This window comes from Sitophilus oryzae, unplaced genomic scaffold, assembly GCF_002938485.1.
Source record: "Sitophilus oryzae breed Bouriz unplaced genomic scaffold, Soryzae_2.0 scaffold_381_pilon_pilon, whole genome shotgun sequence".
Lineage (NCBI taxonomy): Eukaryota > Metazoa > Arthropoda > Insecta > Coleoptera > Curculionidae > Sitophilus > Sitophilus oryzae.
Window position 1 is genome coordinate 1,703,811 of NW_022146953.1, and position 17,770 is coordinate 1,721,580.

Sequence of the window (17,770 nt, forward strand, 5' to 3'; positions counted from 1 at the left end):
CACTTTTTCCACATTGGCGCCACCAGCGTCACTCTTCTTTTTCGTATTTCAGGACTTAAAAGACCAGTAGCCATAGAATCAAAGTAACGTTCTTCTTCTTTTTAATACTTATGGTTCTAAACATGTACCAGCCAGTATCCGAAAAAAAAATTAAAAGAGGAGATATCAAATTATAATCTATGGTTACCTGTTAGACAAAGATAATAACAAAAATAAACAAGGATAGCAATAGTAAATAATTAAAATACATTAAAAGCAGTTTTAAATTAATTATTTTATTATATGATTTTAGACCTTAAAATGGAATCTAACAGTTTAAAATTACGTGATCTAGATAAAATCGCTGATATTTACGGTCTAAATATTCGAAATAACGAAAATCTTTTTAGTTTACAAGCTAAAGAATCCAACCGTTTGATAACAAGAACACTCGAGATTCAAGAAAAAGTATTGAAACTAGTTTTATTATATCCTGTATAAACTAATGCTGAATTTATAGTTAAGTCTCTTACAAGAAAAAGTAAGATAAATATAGTAATAAAAGTAGAGATCAAGTAAAATGTAATACTTGTTGTATCGAGGATATGATTGCAAATACTGGATCACAATGCCAACAGGAATGCTGTGAAGGGATGAAAAATGTTTTACTGATTTATGTAGACAATATACGTACAGATTCTTATAATACTTACAAAAATGTCTAGAATGCTCTAACAAAACTGCTATATGCAAGGTATAAGTTAGTCGAAGATACAGAGGTGACTTTAACAAATTTACAGCAAGGATTTGACCAGATTTGAGGCGAAATTCAACAAAATTCTGTAGCTAGTCCTGCTGTAAGAGAAATATCAAAATTATATAAAAGCTGATCAGTGTCTGGTCTTTTAGGTGGTCTTTATGTGCCGGTGTGTATTATTAGTAACGCTCCTAAAAAAAGAAAATTATAATTAAAGCATTGTAAAAGCAATATTCTAAACAACTTTATTTTTATTGTACAACAGAGAACATTAAAGAATGTATCTATATTTCCATATACTCGATTTTGAAAATGAAAGTTATGAAAATTGTAAAAATATATACACTTTTAACACGTATAGATGTATCAATAGAATAATAATAAATTTTTTATAGCAAACTTACGTTTTATTAAAATATACTGGCCCAAATACTGTTGAAAAGTCACAAATTAAATTATTTTATTTTCGAAATTCGTATAGCAAAGTTATTGTTTGTTTTTTAACAATAATTTTAAAAATATTATACTTAGGCAACCAGATATATACATCACAATGCAATACTATTTTCTTGATAAAATGGTGAAGGAAATTTTTTTAAATATTTGAAAAAAGAAAATTAAATTCTATAATAATTAATATAGTAATAAAAGTTCCTAATATATGAATAGTACCTTATAAAAGTCAATATACACATTCTACAAGTATTCAAGTGTATAAAGTATATCATTTTATATGTTTCACTAAAGATTTGAATGCAAAATTAAAATTTCGTGCTGAAAAAAAAAATATTTTAACTATTTCCCTGAAACGTTTATTCAGAATATTAAATTTTAGGGCAATAACAATCGGTTTGTTCCATGGCCCTTCTGAAGGGATGCTTTACACCAGCCTCTATCTCTCCCATGAGGATATCCTGGACTATTTTTCTGTATTTTTCTTCTTCCCTTTGTCCTTCAGCCAGCTGACGTTCCAGTTCTTCTTTCTCTCTTAACTAAAAATTAAAGAAAACAAAAAAATAATCTATAATTGAATTATTTTATGGAAATAGACTATATAGTATTTTATATAAACTTTATTAAGTAATACCAGGGTATAGGTAATATAAATAACATGTAAGGTACTTACTCTTAATACATTGTTGTATTCGATTTGTCTGTTCAAGTCAGCTCTGTATTGCATAGTTGCCATTTTTTCTAATCTATCACTTTCAGCTTGCAATCTTTCGTTGGTCTCGTACGCCATCTTTAACAGCTCATTTTCAGCTTCCTTATGCTTCAGCTGCTCTTCAGCTTCTTGTTTTTTGTACTTCAGTTGCTCAGCTCTTTCCATCAACACGTCCTTGTCAATAGACATAGAAAAAATACATTAGAAAACTTATACCCATAAAAGAGTTTTTTATGTTAACATAGGTTTCAAGAGCACATAGAATACCTATACTGTTTGAAAAATTGTAGTGTATCAAGGACTATATACAGTGTCATATTGAGATGAGATATTGAGATATGATCACTTTAAAAACATCTCTGCTAAAGTAAAAGTAACTACCAATAAACAATAATAATATAACAATTTAATGACAGTAGGTAGTAAAATTAATAGGTATACCTGTTGAAGTTTGCGTTTCGCTTCGACAACTTTGCACCTAGCTTCGGCCTGCTTGGCTTCAACCTGTTTCCTGTGGATGTCCAACAATTCCATCAACTTTTTCTCTTCGAGTTTTCGTTCTTCTTCCAGTTGTTTCAAGTGCTTTCTGTATAAAGCTGTTTCTCTCTTGGCTTGGGCTGTAGTGTCTTGGATGGCAGCCTTTTCCCTTTCCAGTTCAAGCTGAAAAAGTAAATTTAATGAAATAACGAGTCTGTAATAATATAAATGTTCAAAAACCTGAGCTAAAGTGTTGAACGATCGGTCCACAGCATCTTCTTCTTTTTTTCTTTGCGCGTGCAGCTGTTCCTCGATGCAATCTGTTCCAGGAGTTCTTTGCTGCTGCATCTCTTTTGCGACGTTTTGCATCCAGTACTAACATAAAAAATCGAATTCAGACAAAATAATATAAGTCATGAGTTCAATTGAACAAATACCTTCGATTTCTTCTCTTCTTAGTTGTTCACTAACTTTCTCCATTTCCATTCTTTCCTCAACAGCCGCCTGGTTCATTTCAATCCTCTTCATTTCTTTCTGTTTAACTTGACTGTCCCAAACATGAAGCAAATCTGTTTCTTTCTCTCGTCTCTTGAGCATTTCTTGAACTTCTCGCTCTTTCTATAGACAAAACAGAGAAAAAAACAAGTATAAATGTAAACTTTTTTTGAAAAATCTGTACAGAATTTACCTTGGCTTCTATTTCTTTCATGGTCAGCTCGTGCCACATCTGATCCAGCTCCCTGTCAGATTCTCTTCTAGCTTCATTCTCCCTCATTTGCTGCAGCTGAGAATATTTCGACTCCATCAAGTTCTTCTTCGCCAAGTGTGGTCTCAGTTCTTGACAACGTTGTCTAACAGTAACAAACAAGATTTAAAAAAATATATTAACTATATATAAAAGGTTTTTTCTTTTAAGAAATAATGTTACCTATATTGTTCTATCCTCTTCTGATGCACAATCTCCAGTCTCTCGGCTTCTCTTTTTGCTTTCAACATCTCAGCTCTTTGTTTCTTCTCCTCCATTTTCAGATCTGAGCCTTTCTGAGCACTGTCCACAGTCTCGTAGTAGTACTGTCTTTCCTCTTTACACAGCAAGTCTTGTAACCTTAATATATTTAGTTTAGTTTATATGTATTATAATACAGGGTGAGGGTCTTAAATAAGTGCAAATATTTTTAGGGCTAGTATATTTCGACCCCAGAAACACGATTATGAGGTGAAAAAAAAATTGAAAATTTGAATTTTTTTAATTTTTAGTTAAAAACCATAATTTCTTAATAATATCGCAACATAGCTAATAGATTAAATTAACAAGAAAGAAAACCCAGAAAATACCCGGTTTTTCTCAAAATTTAAGCAAAAAATGATTTTTTTTTCTGAAAATTTGCAAAATAAAATAACTCGGTTATTTTGGACTTATCTGAAAAGAGCAAAGAAAAAATATGTTTCTTTTAACGAGATCTACCAGCCCCGAAAATATTTGCACTTATATCAGACTCACCCTGTATAGTCACGATGATTCTAAAGTGTAAGCAACAGATTAAAACAGAAGCAAAAATATACAAGGAATCAAAAACAACTTTTAAAAGCAGGGGAACAAAGATCTGAGAAACAAAAATGTGAATTAATTGCTCGTCATATAAAAATAACAAACAGAAGAGAAGGTTAAGAATAAAACAATAAGAGAATGAGAAACAAAAAAAAAAGGAACTGAAGAAAAAATGTAGAGAGGAGAAGTAATAACGTGCGAAGAATTTAAATAAAACAACAAAAGAGAAGTAAGAAGAAACTCAGTCATGATGATTCTAAGCTATAATTATTAAAGAAAAACTAAAGAGAAATAAAGAAAATAATCAAGGACAAAAAAAAATTTAAAAAAAAGAAAAGTAACAACGGGAGAAGAAGCAAAAAATAAGAAACTCAATATAAAAAAAAGAACAAACAAGGAAAAGGACAGCAAAAATAAGAGAATTAAAGAGAAGAAACAGTCATGATAATTTTAAGCTGTGTTTACTCGACTAACAAAAAAAAACATAAGAAAAAAGCGAACTAAAGAGAAGATAGGGCCAAAAAAACGAGAAGCAATGGCACGAAGACAACCAAAATAAAAGAAGAGAAACGAAGAAAAAAAAGTAAAAATGTTAGAGATAATAGTCGAAACTAAAGAAATTACAGAGAAACAAAAAGATGAAAACTTACTTTTTCCTTCTTTCTTCTACTGTCTCCTCGTAAGCTTTCATTTTTTCATTAACCCTATCGTTTATGGCTCGCTGCAGACGCTTCATTTGAACATGCTTCTCGTATTTTATAGCGAAAGCATTGCTCGCAGCATTAGATTTTTCCCGTTCCACTTTCAGATTGTCAAAGGAGTCTTTGCGTTGCTTGTAGTGATGCATTCGAACATGCTGATCAGTGTTAGGCTCTCTTCCAATCTAAAATCATTATTTTAGTGATTGAACATTACAGAAAATTTGGTAGAAATTTTTAAAATTTTTTACACTGTTTTTGGTCGATTTTTTTTGTTATATTAGAAAAAAAATACGCCCCTTTATTATGACTAAATTTTACTTACATGGGCATATCTGGCAGGCTGAATAGCTGGGAAATTTATATCTGCTGGTACGGGAAACTTCCTGAGTTTCCCGCGGCATTTTGGTAGTACCATATCGCCTCCAAACATTTTGATTTATTTATATTTTATTGTTTCTGGTTCAAAAAAAATTATATATAGAATATAAAAAACGTCAACGTCTCTTGACAAGTATACGAGCACGAAAAATAGTGAAAGGATTGATGTAAAGAGTTGATTGTTGAATCGATAAAAAAACCAGGGAAATAGATACATAATTTGGATAATCAATAAAATTGCATGGATTAGGGGTTGAAAATAGATAAGGGTATCACTCTATACAGTATATTTTTTATTGTTAATTTATTAATTATTGTATGTGTCTATTTTGTGATCCTCATTTTTTTTAGTATTTTTTATTTAGTTTTTTTTTAAATTGGAGTATGTTATCTTTTGAAATATATTTATATGTTTATTATTAAATAATCCTTATAGAAAACAAGCAACAAAGTAAATTAATATACTTATAATGTCTCTAAAACAATAAACGCAATTGATTGTTATTTTTTGTTAATTCTTTTTTAATTATATTATCTAATAATAACCCTAACAAAACTGAAATAAAAAATGAAAAAAAAAACACAGTTTATGTGGAAAAATTCCCATTAAAAGTGAACGCTTATCAAGGTACTTTATCTAATGGTAATTATACTTGAAATTTGACCTTAAACTTGTACTGCAGCTTGCTGAACTTTTAGAAAACCCTTTTGTAATGATTCTTGAAGTCAGCGACTTTTTTTAGACTTTTCTTTATGAACTAGAAGACGTATAATTTTTATTTTAGTGGTTTTTAAATTTATAAAGGTTAATTATGATAATTAATTAACAATAGTTTTTTTATAGGGTGTGATATATTTTACAGTGAAGGGAAGTCCGATCCACCATTATGATCTCCCTATAATTTATATTAATTAAATGTTCTAAGTAAAGAATGCAAACATTATTTAAAAATAAGGGTGATTTTCGAAAATATATGACTTGGGAGCATTCATGGGACACAGGACACAAACTGGATTGTGAAACTATTGGTTAAACTATGGCTTGTAATCGAAAACAACATTGGAATATTAAAAATCCTTTATCTCACTTTTTTAAATGCATCACTTTGTATATTATTATTTTTTGGATGCAAAATTAAAAATCAAACATTTATTTTATTTTAAAGTGTTGTTCTTTCAACGGTAAATTTTTGTCAAAGCCATCTCATGATTTTTTACCTTATATTTTACTATCCTTCAATTGAAAATTACCTCAAATAAAAATAGTGTACTATGTGCATACTTATATGCTAAACCCAAATCTGTACAGAAAAATGGGGGTTGCAATTTAAAAAAGAACTTACATTACAGCTTCATTATTACTCTTTTTGGGACTATCTGTATACAACAAAATATTATTTTAGGATGTGTACTTTTTTAAATTATGCAATATTTATATAAAACATATTGGACTGCCTCTCTCTAATGGACCATCCTATAGGTAAATAACATTCAGCAAAAATAACTACATATTTTCCTTTAAGTAAAACTGAAATAAAACTTAATAAAGCTTGATTTTAAAAAGGTTTTTTTGTACATAATAGTTTTGAGGAAATACTTTATTTGAGGTAATTCTTCCTTAAATTAATGTGCAAAAAACCACTGAACAAAGAAGTTGCGAAGTGTAGTTTTGCGATTTTCCATGTTCGTGCGCAGTTAAAAGAAAATTCCAATTTTCCACGCTTTTCCGGCCAGTATGCGTCCAGTTTTAGAGCAATACGCGAGGAAAATAGCAAAAAAAAACCATGGAAAAACATAGTTTTATTAGAAAACACGACTTAAAAAGGCAGTTACTTTATGTTTTATACTAAAAAAGAAATGTTCGAATAATGAAGTTATGTTTATTTTTGGAGTTGATGGTAAGTTATTAATTAAATTATTTTTTTAAGGCTATTATAATTATTTAATTATTTTGTCATTCCCTACGGCGTACTTCTAAAATAAATTACATTCTAACTAATTACTAATTTAGAAAATGTTTATTTAATTAATGAGAAAAAACATTTTTTTTTATACAAACAAATATTATTTCACATTAATTTATTTTTCCGAAATGAGATGAAGGATTTTCTACTAAATTTTGGTCATAAAATAAACTTGATTTTCTGAAAATATACTTAATTATTTTCATTTGGCCTAAAAGTATCCTATAAAATAGAGAAAATACATTTTGGAAAAAAAAAACAGTGTGGTTTATTATTAATAAATTCATTGAGATTTAACAAAATTGTATAATTTCTCCCTTTTTATCTAAAAATTAATATATACATAATATTATTGTAATAATATTAACCAATATGATTATTTTTGGATATAGAACATTCATTAGAACAGCAAATTATAAGGATTTTAATCAAGTTTTCGTACTTAGTAGCAAAAATGTCATACGCTGTCAAATAATGTCACAGTTATTGGTATAAACTATATATTTTTGAATGGAACATCCTATATATTAGAAGTGTATTAGATAACACAATTCTTTCTGACTTCAAAAATATATCAAGTATGTTCTTTCTTATTAATTGTTATATTTAAATTTGATATAAATGTTTAAAAATAGTATACAGGGTCCGGAAAAAGTATAACCATTTCAGGAAAATATTTTAACTTCTGTAGGGTGGCTCAAAAAGTGTGAGTGGATCACGATATTTTTTTCAAATGGAACACCCTGTATATTATTGAATTTTTGGCTTCCTTTCAGATCACTTTACATAATTCTAAGATATGAGTAAATATATTTCGATAATTTCAGAGATATTAATAAATAAATAAAAAATATATATTTTTCAACCATTTTTAAAAAAATTATTACAATTACCAGAACTATCCTGACAAAACTATATTAGGTGTTTACTTTAGATGGTCTATATTTACCTACTTTAGCTATGAATATCGTAATCTTAAATCATACAAGGTACTCAAAATTCAAACGCCAAAGTTTCTAAAATATAAAAAAAAATCTTTGTTTTTTTTTAAATGGAACACCCTGTATATTATATTTTTATTAGATGGAGAGTTAAAAAATGAACATTTTTTTTGTATTTAAAGTATTTCAAAATCTTTAATGGTTTCGCAGATACACGCAGTGTTATTTCATATGGCTCTTTCAAATTTTACTGTGGAAAATATCACATGAAATATAAAACAGGATGCTTTTCACTTATCTATGTTTCGAATTCATTTTCAGAAAACATCTCTACAATGAAAACACGCTTGAAACAATCTCAATAATCCACTAATTCTCATTTTTTAACATCAAAACCATCATGGATCTGGTATCCACGAAAGTCCTTGTGGCTATAATCTTCGGAATCTTTCGATTCTTCTTCGGCATGCTGCCTGTCAAACTTGACACCTGTCTAAGACGATGGGAGGAAGGCAGTACCGACAAGAAGACATTCATCAATGCCAAAAGACACCAACAAGTGACATGTGCTGTGGCAATGACGCAATCATTTGGTGGAGGAGTGATGTTTGCAACTTGCTTTTTGCACATGATGAGAACACTATTTGTTTCGGTGGAAGAACTGAAGAAAATTAAGGGAATTACAAACGAGTATCCGATATCACAGCTTATGATCTCTTTGGGGTTCTTCTCTATATATTTTTTAGAGGAGTTTAGCCACTGGATGATCAACTCGAATAAATCTTGCACGAAAAGTGCTCTGGATAAGATTTGTATCAACTTAAAGTAACTTTTATAGGCAAATAGTGTTTACACCTATTAACTAAAGAGTTTTTTGTATGATAGCTCTACAGTATGTCCCCGGATTGTCTTCACAAGAGGAAAAACTGTTCTATTATTGACATTTTGAGAAAAATGGATTCTTCATAAAAAATTTTGCTTGTTCTAAAATAGTTAATCTCAAAAAATGTCTATATCTATGTGGCGGATTCATCTCTCCAAAAAAATCCTTTATGGGTGTTTCGCCACTGCACTGCAAGAAAATCTATAAAATAAAATAGTTATTTTTTGTAAACACATCTGGGCGTTAAACCTAAACGGACACTGCTTGTCAGAAGTTATGTTTACAGTTATACAAATTTGCCTAACAAAGAAAAAAATGCTTAACGTTTCGGAAAGTTTATCTCTTTCCGTCGTCGGAAGCAAAAAAAATACAAAGAATAAAGAAAAAAACTATTTAAAATATTTAAATTCAACTATTCGAAAACACTTTACTTTTTTAAAATTTTAAAACAGATACGTCTACAAGAAACCGTTGACGTTCTGTTAAAATGACATTATATCAAGTAAACTTCAAAATTAACAATTACTACCTGATAACAATTACTTAATAAGGGAAAACCAAAAAGCCCCAAAGTTTCTGTATGATTATTTTCAATTTTTACGTATGTTATGTTTATTTATGTTATGTTCTTTAAAATCAAAGAAGCGATTGCCATACATTACTAACATCTACAGATGCATGAGCAATACATTTATTTGTATTAGATTGAATTAAAAAAGCCTCTTTTGTTTTTCTTTTAGAGGCTAGCGCCTCCTTTCATTATAATTTTGCCGTTATTAAAATTTATTCTGTGCCCTGTGTCCCATGAATACTGACAAATCTTAGATTTGTGAAAATCTCCCTTTCTTAAATAATCTTTATGTTCTTTAATTCTAACATTTAAGGGTCTAGATGTTTCACCAATGTAAAATTTATCCCATTCACATGGTATTTGGTATATTACATTTTTTGTTTGTTGTTCTGTATTCTATTTTCTTGCAGTGCAGTGGCGAAATACCCATGAAGGATTTTTTTTTGGAGAAATAGTTAATCTCCTTAACACTTTCCCAAATTTTCATACCGTTTTAGGGAAAATTAAAAAGAAAACATGAAAATATAGTTGAAATTTTTCCTAGTCATAGATTTGGATTGATAGGATTTCAATTACCGTCATATTTTTGCTGTTTTAAGAGGCACAAAATTTATTACCAAAGAAACGCTTTTTGATTTTTAGGACTAGAAAAAATTCAAACATATTTTCATGTTTTTTTTTAATTTTCTCTAAAACGGTATGGAAATTCGGAAAAGTATAAAGGGGATTAACCATTTTAGAACAAGCGAAATTTTTATGAAGAATCCCTTTTTCTCAAAATGTCGATAATAAAAAAGTGTTTTTTCTCTTGTAAAGACCATCCGGGAACATACTGTATAAGATTCTTTTGTGCGTGTTTTCTAAATAAAAAATTTCCATTATATTCTAGGAAAATAAATTTCTTCTTTTAAAAAAATATTACGTCAAGCTTTTCATTGATTGTATTTCCATATCAGCATCTAAGATATTCCACTCTGAATATTAAAAAATGCAAATTTTTTGTTTGTGTTAAATCCAAAATCCAAATGGTGTATATGCATATATACGACAGCCAAATATGTTTATGATATACCTACCTATATCTCCGTTTTGTAATTTTCAAAATAATAAAAAAGGGAAAAGTTTTTTTTAATCATGATCAATGAGTTCTTACTTTTAGATAAATTTTAGGGATAAACAAAATTTATATGCGGGCAAATTTTTCTTATGATACCTTATATCATCCAGTGGAGGAAAAAATCGTCAGAAGCTCAAAGTATTCATGAAATCCATAATTTTTTCATGGATATCAAAAACCATAGAATGCTAGAGAGAAAAAATATTCAGAAATTATTATTTCAAGGAATTTATTACGAGTAGAAAAAATACTGTGCTGGATTGGCGTTGGTTTCTATGTAATTTGACAAATAAATAAAGCTGTCTCTTTACCTGTCAGTTTTGAGGCAATATTTTTGAATTCTCTTTCGTGTCGATTGTTGATTGAATTGCAGCCAGAAATGGCTCAAAACGAAATAAGTAAATTACGAACAGATATTCAAGCTGAGGCGACAAACGCCATGTCCAAACTACTTCCATTTAAATCCCGAATAACTTATGAAAAGGAATACAAAAATTTTCAAAAATGGAAGCAATTAAAAAACGTGCGAGAAGAAATAAAGTTTTTAACCTATCCTCGCTGTTAAAGTATCATTTAATCTACACTTGTGGTCAAAGTACTATTTTATCTAGTATTTTTGATAGATATAAAACAATTTTAACAGTGTATAAAAACAATCTTTAGACATTCCAAAATATACATTTTCATAGAATTTAGTTACTATCATTTAAAATTCTCCGTCAATTTTCTTTTTCTACCAATTTTTATACACCGGAATTCTCTTTTTTTGGTTCGAGCCACTTCATCAAGAGCTCAAACAATCTTAGTTAAGTTGTCTATAAAATTATTCTCATTCCGCAAATTTTCAGAAAGAAGCCGCTATTACTACGTGAATTTGGTGACAATTTTTGTGAATAGCCATCACAGATGTTGACTGGATGAGACTGAGAAAAATTCAAATCGATATGAAATAAAAAATAAATAAATATTAATCGAAAATGTTATATTTTAAATCTATTTTTTCTAACTTTCATGATATTTTTGCATGTCTTAGAGGAAGCCAGATCGAAAATAGTTAAAGAAAACTTGCCAAGTTTGCCAAAAAACACAAATTTTATTTAAATTCGCATGCCTATTTTAACATCGCATGCCACATATAGCTTGAAGATTCGATGACTTTCATTTTTCACCAAACAGAATTGGGTGTCTGTAGTAAAATTTTGAAAAGTTTAGTTATATCCCAAAATAGCTAAGTAGCTTCGTGTCAGGTAAATTATATCTCACTTTCTATTTCTTTAGACCAATATAAAATCGCAACTTTAGAAAGTGTATACAGAGTGAAGTAATAATTATTTTATAGTATGTATAATGTATACTATTTTGTATACTATTTTATATTTATTATATGAATTGGATACTAATTTAGTCCGTCTAGAAAGTATCCGAAAAAAAGAAAGCAAAATTACAATTATCGATATATATTTTTAGGACTTGAGTTAAAAAAATTATAACAAATTATTAATTTTATTTACTAAAAAGTGCAGTATATGTTATCTCATATACTGCACTTTTTCCGAGTTGTCAATTACAGTACGTCTGTCCGTTCTGTAGCTACGGGGTATCCGTGGGAGGGGAAACGATATTCTCTCCATGTTTTTCGTAAAAAATTTGACGACGCGTCCCATCAATAAAAATTCGACAAATTTGCAAGTAGCCAATAAAATGAGTGGGCGGAGCGATTTGCGGTGACGTACTCGTCAAGTCGACGTATAAAATATATTGTTATTTATTTAAATGTTTTTTGTGCGCATTCCATTCATAGACACCAGATTCCATTCATATCCAGCAGACGAACTGTACACTGATTTTTTAACGTTTCGAACACCTTTTCTATACACTATTTCTCTTTTTTTTTACTTGCGACATTATTTCTCAAATTTTAAGCCGGTTTACAATCAACAATATTTGACACATGGTGTTGACATGCGATTTTGGTCATAGCCTACTATCGGCACAACCTACGTGATTGATTACTATTGTCTTAGAGTGTAACAGAAAAAAAATACATTAAAATTAAAAAAAAATTCCGTATACTTTCTAGACGGACTATAATATCCAATTCACGAAGTACCAAATTCATCAAATAATATCTGTTTAAAACTAATTTAGCTACCTTTCTTCAAATTCCAGGTTGCCACATCTCTTCACAAGGAATCCTCTAGGTCATCAAACAAAATCACACCAGTAAGAACCATCGAGACCATCGAAGAATGGGATTTAAACGAAAAAAACAGACAATTCGACAGTAATTTCGAAAACGAAGTCGATTTCTTGGAATCTCCATCCAAAACCGCACCGAAAGCCGAATCCTCTGTAACGTTCTCGCCTACAAAAAGCGAAAAAGCCATCTGCAGATCTGCCAGTGCCAAAAGTAGGTACTCAATACGAGAAGACCTGGAAAGAGCCAATAATGCAGTTATTGAAGAGGAAGATGAAGAGAAACTCAAAGATCGTGAACAAGTTATGAGATGTGTTCTCACTATAGCGGCACTGTCACTACATTCTATTCTAGAAGGACTGTCCATAGGCATCCAAAAACAAACTTCAGAGATCTGGTACCTTTTTATAGCGGTCAGTATCCATTCAGCTTCAATCCTATTCGTCATGGGAGTGGAACTAATCCTTGCCCAAACCAAAATGCGATTCATAGTGATCCAAATGATCGCCCTGGCTGTTGCAAGTCCCCTAGGCATATTCCTAGGGCTCCTAGTAACTGTTGATGCTACCCTAAATTTTTCTACAATGGCCACAATAACGGTATTCCTGGAAGGACTTAGTGCAGGTACCATTCTGTACATAACCTTCTTCGAAGTGTTGAATAGGGAAAAAGAAAGAAGGGTGTACAGGTTGAGGAGGTGTCTGTGCATTATGGGAGGTTTTACTTTGATGGCTTTCTTGCAGTATGCTGAATCCAGGTCAGCTGTTCATGCTGATGATGACGTTAGTGTTTTGACGGGTGTGAATGTAACGAACACTTAAAGAAATGGAGGTAGTGAGTGCTTTAAGTGTGCGCAAATGTAAATTCTAATGCTAATGGTTCAAAAGAATTTATAAGTGCCACTATTGTAGATAAAATATCTATTTATTTTAATTTAGTTTAAATATTGTGAATTATATTTTAAAATATATAGAGATTTATTTTAATATTGTAAATTGTGCTGTGTTGGTACTTTTACTTTTAATCTCATATTATTTAAAAATTTATTAGAGTAATTACTATATTCCCTCAAGTTTTTCAAAGAACGCTTTTCATAGTTTAAAAAAACAGAGTTTGTTGTATAAATAAGATGGTGATTTATTTTATGAATTGTTAAGTTTTATAATAGATATATGTGTATATTATTACGGTGTTTATTTTTTATTTACCGCTTAAAATGCAAAACATACAGGGTATTTCGATCCCAGGAACCCGTTTATGAGATTTTTTCGTGAAAAAAAAATAAAATTTTGGATTTTTTAGGAAGAATTTTTCTTTTAGGAAGGATTTTTTAGAAGAGGAAATGTGTTTTTTACCGAGATCTACAAGCATTGTGTGAAAATGTGGCAGTGTTATTTAAGACTCACCCTGTATATTAAAGCAGGATTAATAATATGTAAGTATATTCCTATCACATCTATACAGATATCTTTATTTTTGAAAGACACATACGTTGGAAAAAATATATAAAAGGGATAAATTTATATTATGGTTGACCTAATTGGAGAAAAAATTAATAGTTTTATTCAAGAAAATCGACAGATGTGAAATATTTATTATACAATCAATATAATAGATAGACTGTTAAGGTAGGTCACTAAATTGAACTGTTAAATTAATAAATTATTTATAAATTCACTATTTTCTCAGTAAATGATGCCATATTTTAGTAAGGCATTTATTTTATACATTTTATTGCCAACAATAAGGTTTTTGTAATTTTGTTTATTGTTTTTATTGATTTATAAAACCTAAATTATAAATTACATTGACCTGTTAATGTTATTTTAAATATTTTATTTGTTCTGAGGTTTTTTTATAATGATTTAGAAAATGATCGATTTTTCAAATTCTACAAGAAATTAGTTTTTAACAAAAAATAAAAAAATCGTTGACTTTTAACTAGACTTTTTAAAAGGTTCAAGAAGCTGCAGTCCATGTTGTTAAGGTCAAGTTTCAGGTAATTACAATTTGATAAATTGCCTTGATAAGCCTCCAATGTTAATGCGACTTCACTCATATAAATTTTGTTTTTTTTTGTTGATGTTTTTTAGGTATTATTAGATTATTTTTTTTAATAGTTATTTTTAAATAATCTAAAATCGATAATCCTACGTTTAATTGTTAAGCCCCGTTCACACGTAATATTTTACCTGTCAGTTTTATCTGTTCAGTCTAAACCTACGAAAAAAAACCTTGTGTGTAGGTAAAGAAGAGTTCGGGTTAAATAAATGACGGCTAAGGTTTGACCTCGCCAAAATTATCATCGATTATCATTACTCGGTCGTCTATGACGTCGTTTTTTTTCTCTCTCGATACGATTGAAAAAAAAGCGGCGTCATACAGGCGACGACTGATAAATAAATGATAAAAAAATCTGCATCGACTAAATTAATAAACATGCTTAACTCACGTAATAAAAGCATTTTTTTGTAATATTTCAGGTCAATATCCTATACAATGTCGTTATTCCTTTCCAGGTTTTTGCAATTTCCTTATTTTTCCATACTTCCTCGTGTAAGGACGATGATTTTCCGAATTGGCAAGGGTGGAATTTTTAAATTAGCCTAATTGCATGGGCTGTCACTAATACACTCGTGGCTTGCTTGATATAAATAACATTCGATCAATTTCCTAGAAATAGAGAAATTGAGTTAATATAATATACAGAAATAATGGAATTATAAACATATTTATCAAACTGTTTTTATATTAATGTACGAAAAAATAGATAATTCAATGAAGGGTAAATTTTAAATAAGTCTATATATTTTAGTTAGTATAGAAAGAGAATATAGATGAGAGAAATGGTTATCATTATGATGATGGTGATGACATAAACCCAAGGTAAAAAATAGAGAAAAACGAAATGATTTCTGAAATTATATATATAATGGTTTTTATTGATTTTTAACTAAAACACTGGAAGAACGTAAATAAATACAATATATCATTAATTTATTTTTACTTCTTCCATTATAGAAAATTACCATCAAGAAATATGACCTAAATGTAATTTTTTATATTGAAAATCTATAACACTTATTATTTATTCAAAATATCTTCAATTCAGCAAGAAAAACAAACAGAACTTCTATTTCCAGTTTTCATTGGGTGTGAAAATCGAACATAGATGTCTCTGACCATTCAGGCAGCTTTTCTTCATAACGAAAATCAATAAAATAACTGAACATCACCACAAAATCATTTATTTCTTCTTATTTACCGGCATTTTTTGAAGAAATATACGTTTTTAATACCCTTAAATAAGTACAAAGAGCTTTTCACAAGTATTCCACTCTTTTTTTTGTCTCTAAGTATACTTAAAGATATTTTATCATGATTATCAAGTCAGGAAAGTGAAAATATCTATGGTATTTCTGTAAGGGATGAAACTTTAGGGTACACCACCCCTTGTAGGGAACAAAACAATGTTCAAGAAATTACTACAGGTGTGTCTATCTTATTTAAAATATACTTTAACGTTTTTTTAGTGTATGAACGATTTTTTTTAGATATTTTATATTCTTTTTTAGCGCTGCTTTTTTATTGTTACTATTCTATGTTATTGCAAGACTGAAGGTGGAATTCTGGTGAAGAGGAGTACAGATAATTCGGTACATGGATATTTAACAGAGGTTAGAATAATTATTTTACTTTAAGTAGTTCTTTATAATTAAGCTAAATGAGCGTTTATACAACTCAAGTCATTTGAACTAATTTCTTGTCAATATAACATAGTCTAAACTCGACAAATCATTGCAATGATAGGTTTATTAATATTTCTTAAAAATATGGGTGTATAGTTCATATCAAATGAACTTTTAATGACGTGATTAAGCTTGAGCGGCACAGCGTTGCCCACTTTTACGTATTTTCTTTTAATCAAAATATATTAGGAAACAAAAATAAATTAATTGTAAATATGTAAAAAACAAACCGTCAAAATAACCGTAAAATTCAACTTTTTCTTTTTCCAGAGGACTTGTTGGTGGAACGAGGTATGCAAAGAAGAGTTCCAGAGCCTGTTCCGTTGTAAGTGTCCAGAGTGGAACTTCTGTAGGTCTCCGGGAAGGTACTACAATGCTGTCTGCTCCATGACGAATACTGGGTATATCTGGACACAGCCTGGACTAAGACAATCCTAGAGTATTTCTTCGAAATTATACTAAATTTTCATATACTTAATTACCAATAAGTATATTGATTTCTTAATCAAGATGGTTGAGGTGTTTTACCTGTCATTTGTAATAATATTTTTCGTAAAACATGTCTTTTTTTATTAATATCATGTGAGAAATGTTGTAAGAAACAATGCTTTTTTTATTTTGTTTTAGACATATTTTATGATTCCTTTTTTATAAAAATGTATTTTAATTTAGTTTAAATTTTTGATTAAATAATTTTATACTCCATAGTTATGTTAATAACTATACTTATTTTTATTAAATATAGCTTCTTTCTTTATTAAAACTGTAGTTTTTATTTTATTTCAAAATTACCCTTGAATAAAAATTATATTCCTCTTTAGGCTTCCTATATAAAAAAAACATACTGTGTTTAAAATACACATTACTTTAATTGTACAGGATGTGTCTTAAATAAGTGCTAATATTTGAACTTGTAGTAGTATAGTTGGACACCAGAAATAATAAGCCTATATAAAAATTTGGCTGGGAAAAAAATGTTCAAAAGTTTATATTTTTTTATGAAACACACTGTATACTACGACCAGCATTTTATATAATATATTAAAAAAATAATCAAGTTTTGCGTCTCTTTGACTTGACACTGACCTCAAGATAACTAAATTCTTAAATCTGTAAAAGTATTAAAATACATAAATAATATATTTACATAATCGCCAAATATTGATTATTAAAATGACACAACATAAATTATGTTTGATAGAATTTTTGCTAGATAAAAAATAACATAAGGCCCAATAAAATAATAAAAATATAAAACTGTGATAAACCTTGTTATATGATACTGATTTAGTACTAACAATATACTGATATCATCCATAGTCATGCCATAATATGTTATATA

At 29.1% G+C, this 17,770-nt stretch overlaps 3 protein-coding genes across 3 annotated transcripts; 2 read left to right on the forward strand and 1 right to left on the reverse strand.

Annotated features, from left to right (window-relative positions):
- Window positions 1-1,532: 1,532 nt before the first annotated feature.
- On the reverse strand, window positions 1,533-5,170 carry LOC115885320 (cilia- and flagella-associated protein 53-like). Its single transcript, XM_030904196.1, has 10 exons — window positions 4,951-5,170; window positions 4,578-4,810; window positions 3,307-3,483; window positions 3,067-3,229; window positions 2,816-2,996; window positions 2,719-2,753; window positions 2,619-2,687; window positions 2,343-2,561; window positions 1,863-2,075; window positions 1,533-1,728 (listed from the first exon to the last, which is right to left on the reverse strand). The coding sequence occupies exons 1-10, from the start codon at window positions 5,056-5,058 to the stop codon at window positions 1,561-1,563; spliced, it is 1,566 nt and encodes a 521-aa protein (XP_030760056.1). The 5' UTR covers window positions 5,059-5,170; the 3' UTR covers window positions 1,533-1,560.
- Window positions 5,171-6,698: 1,528 nt separating this feature from the next.
- LOC115885427 (zinc transporter ZIP3-like) lies at window positions 6,699-13,808 on the forward strand. The gene is made up of 3 exons (XM_030904341.1): window positions 6,699-6,904; window positions 8,233-8,719; window positions 12,652-13,808. Exons 2-3 carry the CDS (start codon window positions 8,312-8,314, stop codon window positions 13,498-13,500), a joined length of 1,257 nt encoding a protein of 418 aa, XP_030760201.1. The 5' UTR covers window positions 6,699-6,904; window positions 8,233-8,311; the 3' UTR covers window positions 13,501-13,808.
- Window positions 13,809-15,923: 2,115 nt separating this feature from the next.
- Window positions 15,924-17,030, forward strand: LOC115885431. Its single transcript, XM_030904346.1, has 3 exons — window positions 15,924-16,170; window positions 16,255-16,356; window positions 16,699-17,030. The coding sequence occupies exons 1-3, from the start codon at window positions 16,150-16,152 to the stop codon at window positions 16,864-16,866; spliced, it is 291 nt and encodes a 96-aa protein (XP_030760206.1). The 5' UTR covers window positions 15,924-16,149; the 3' UTR covers window positions 16,867-17,030.
- Window positions 17,031-17,770: the final 740 nt, after the last annotated feature.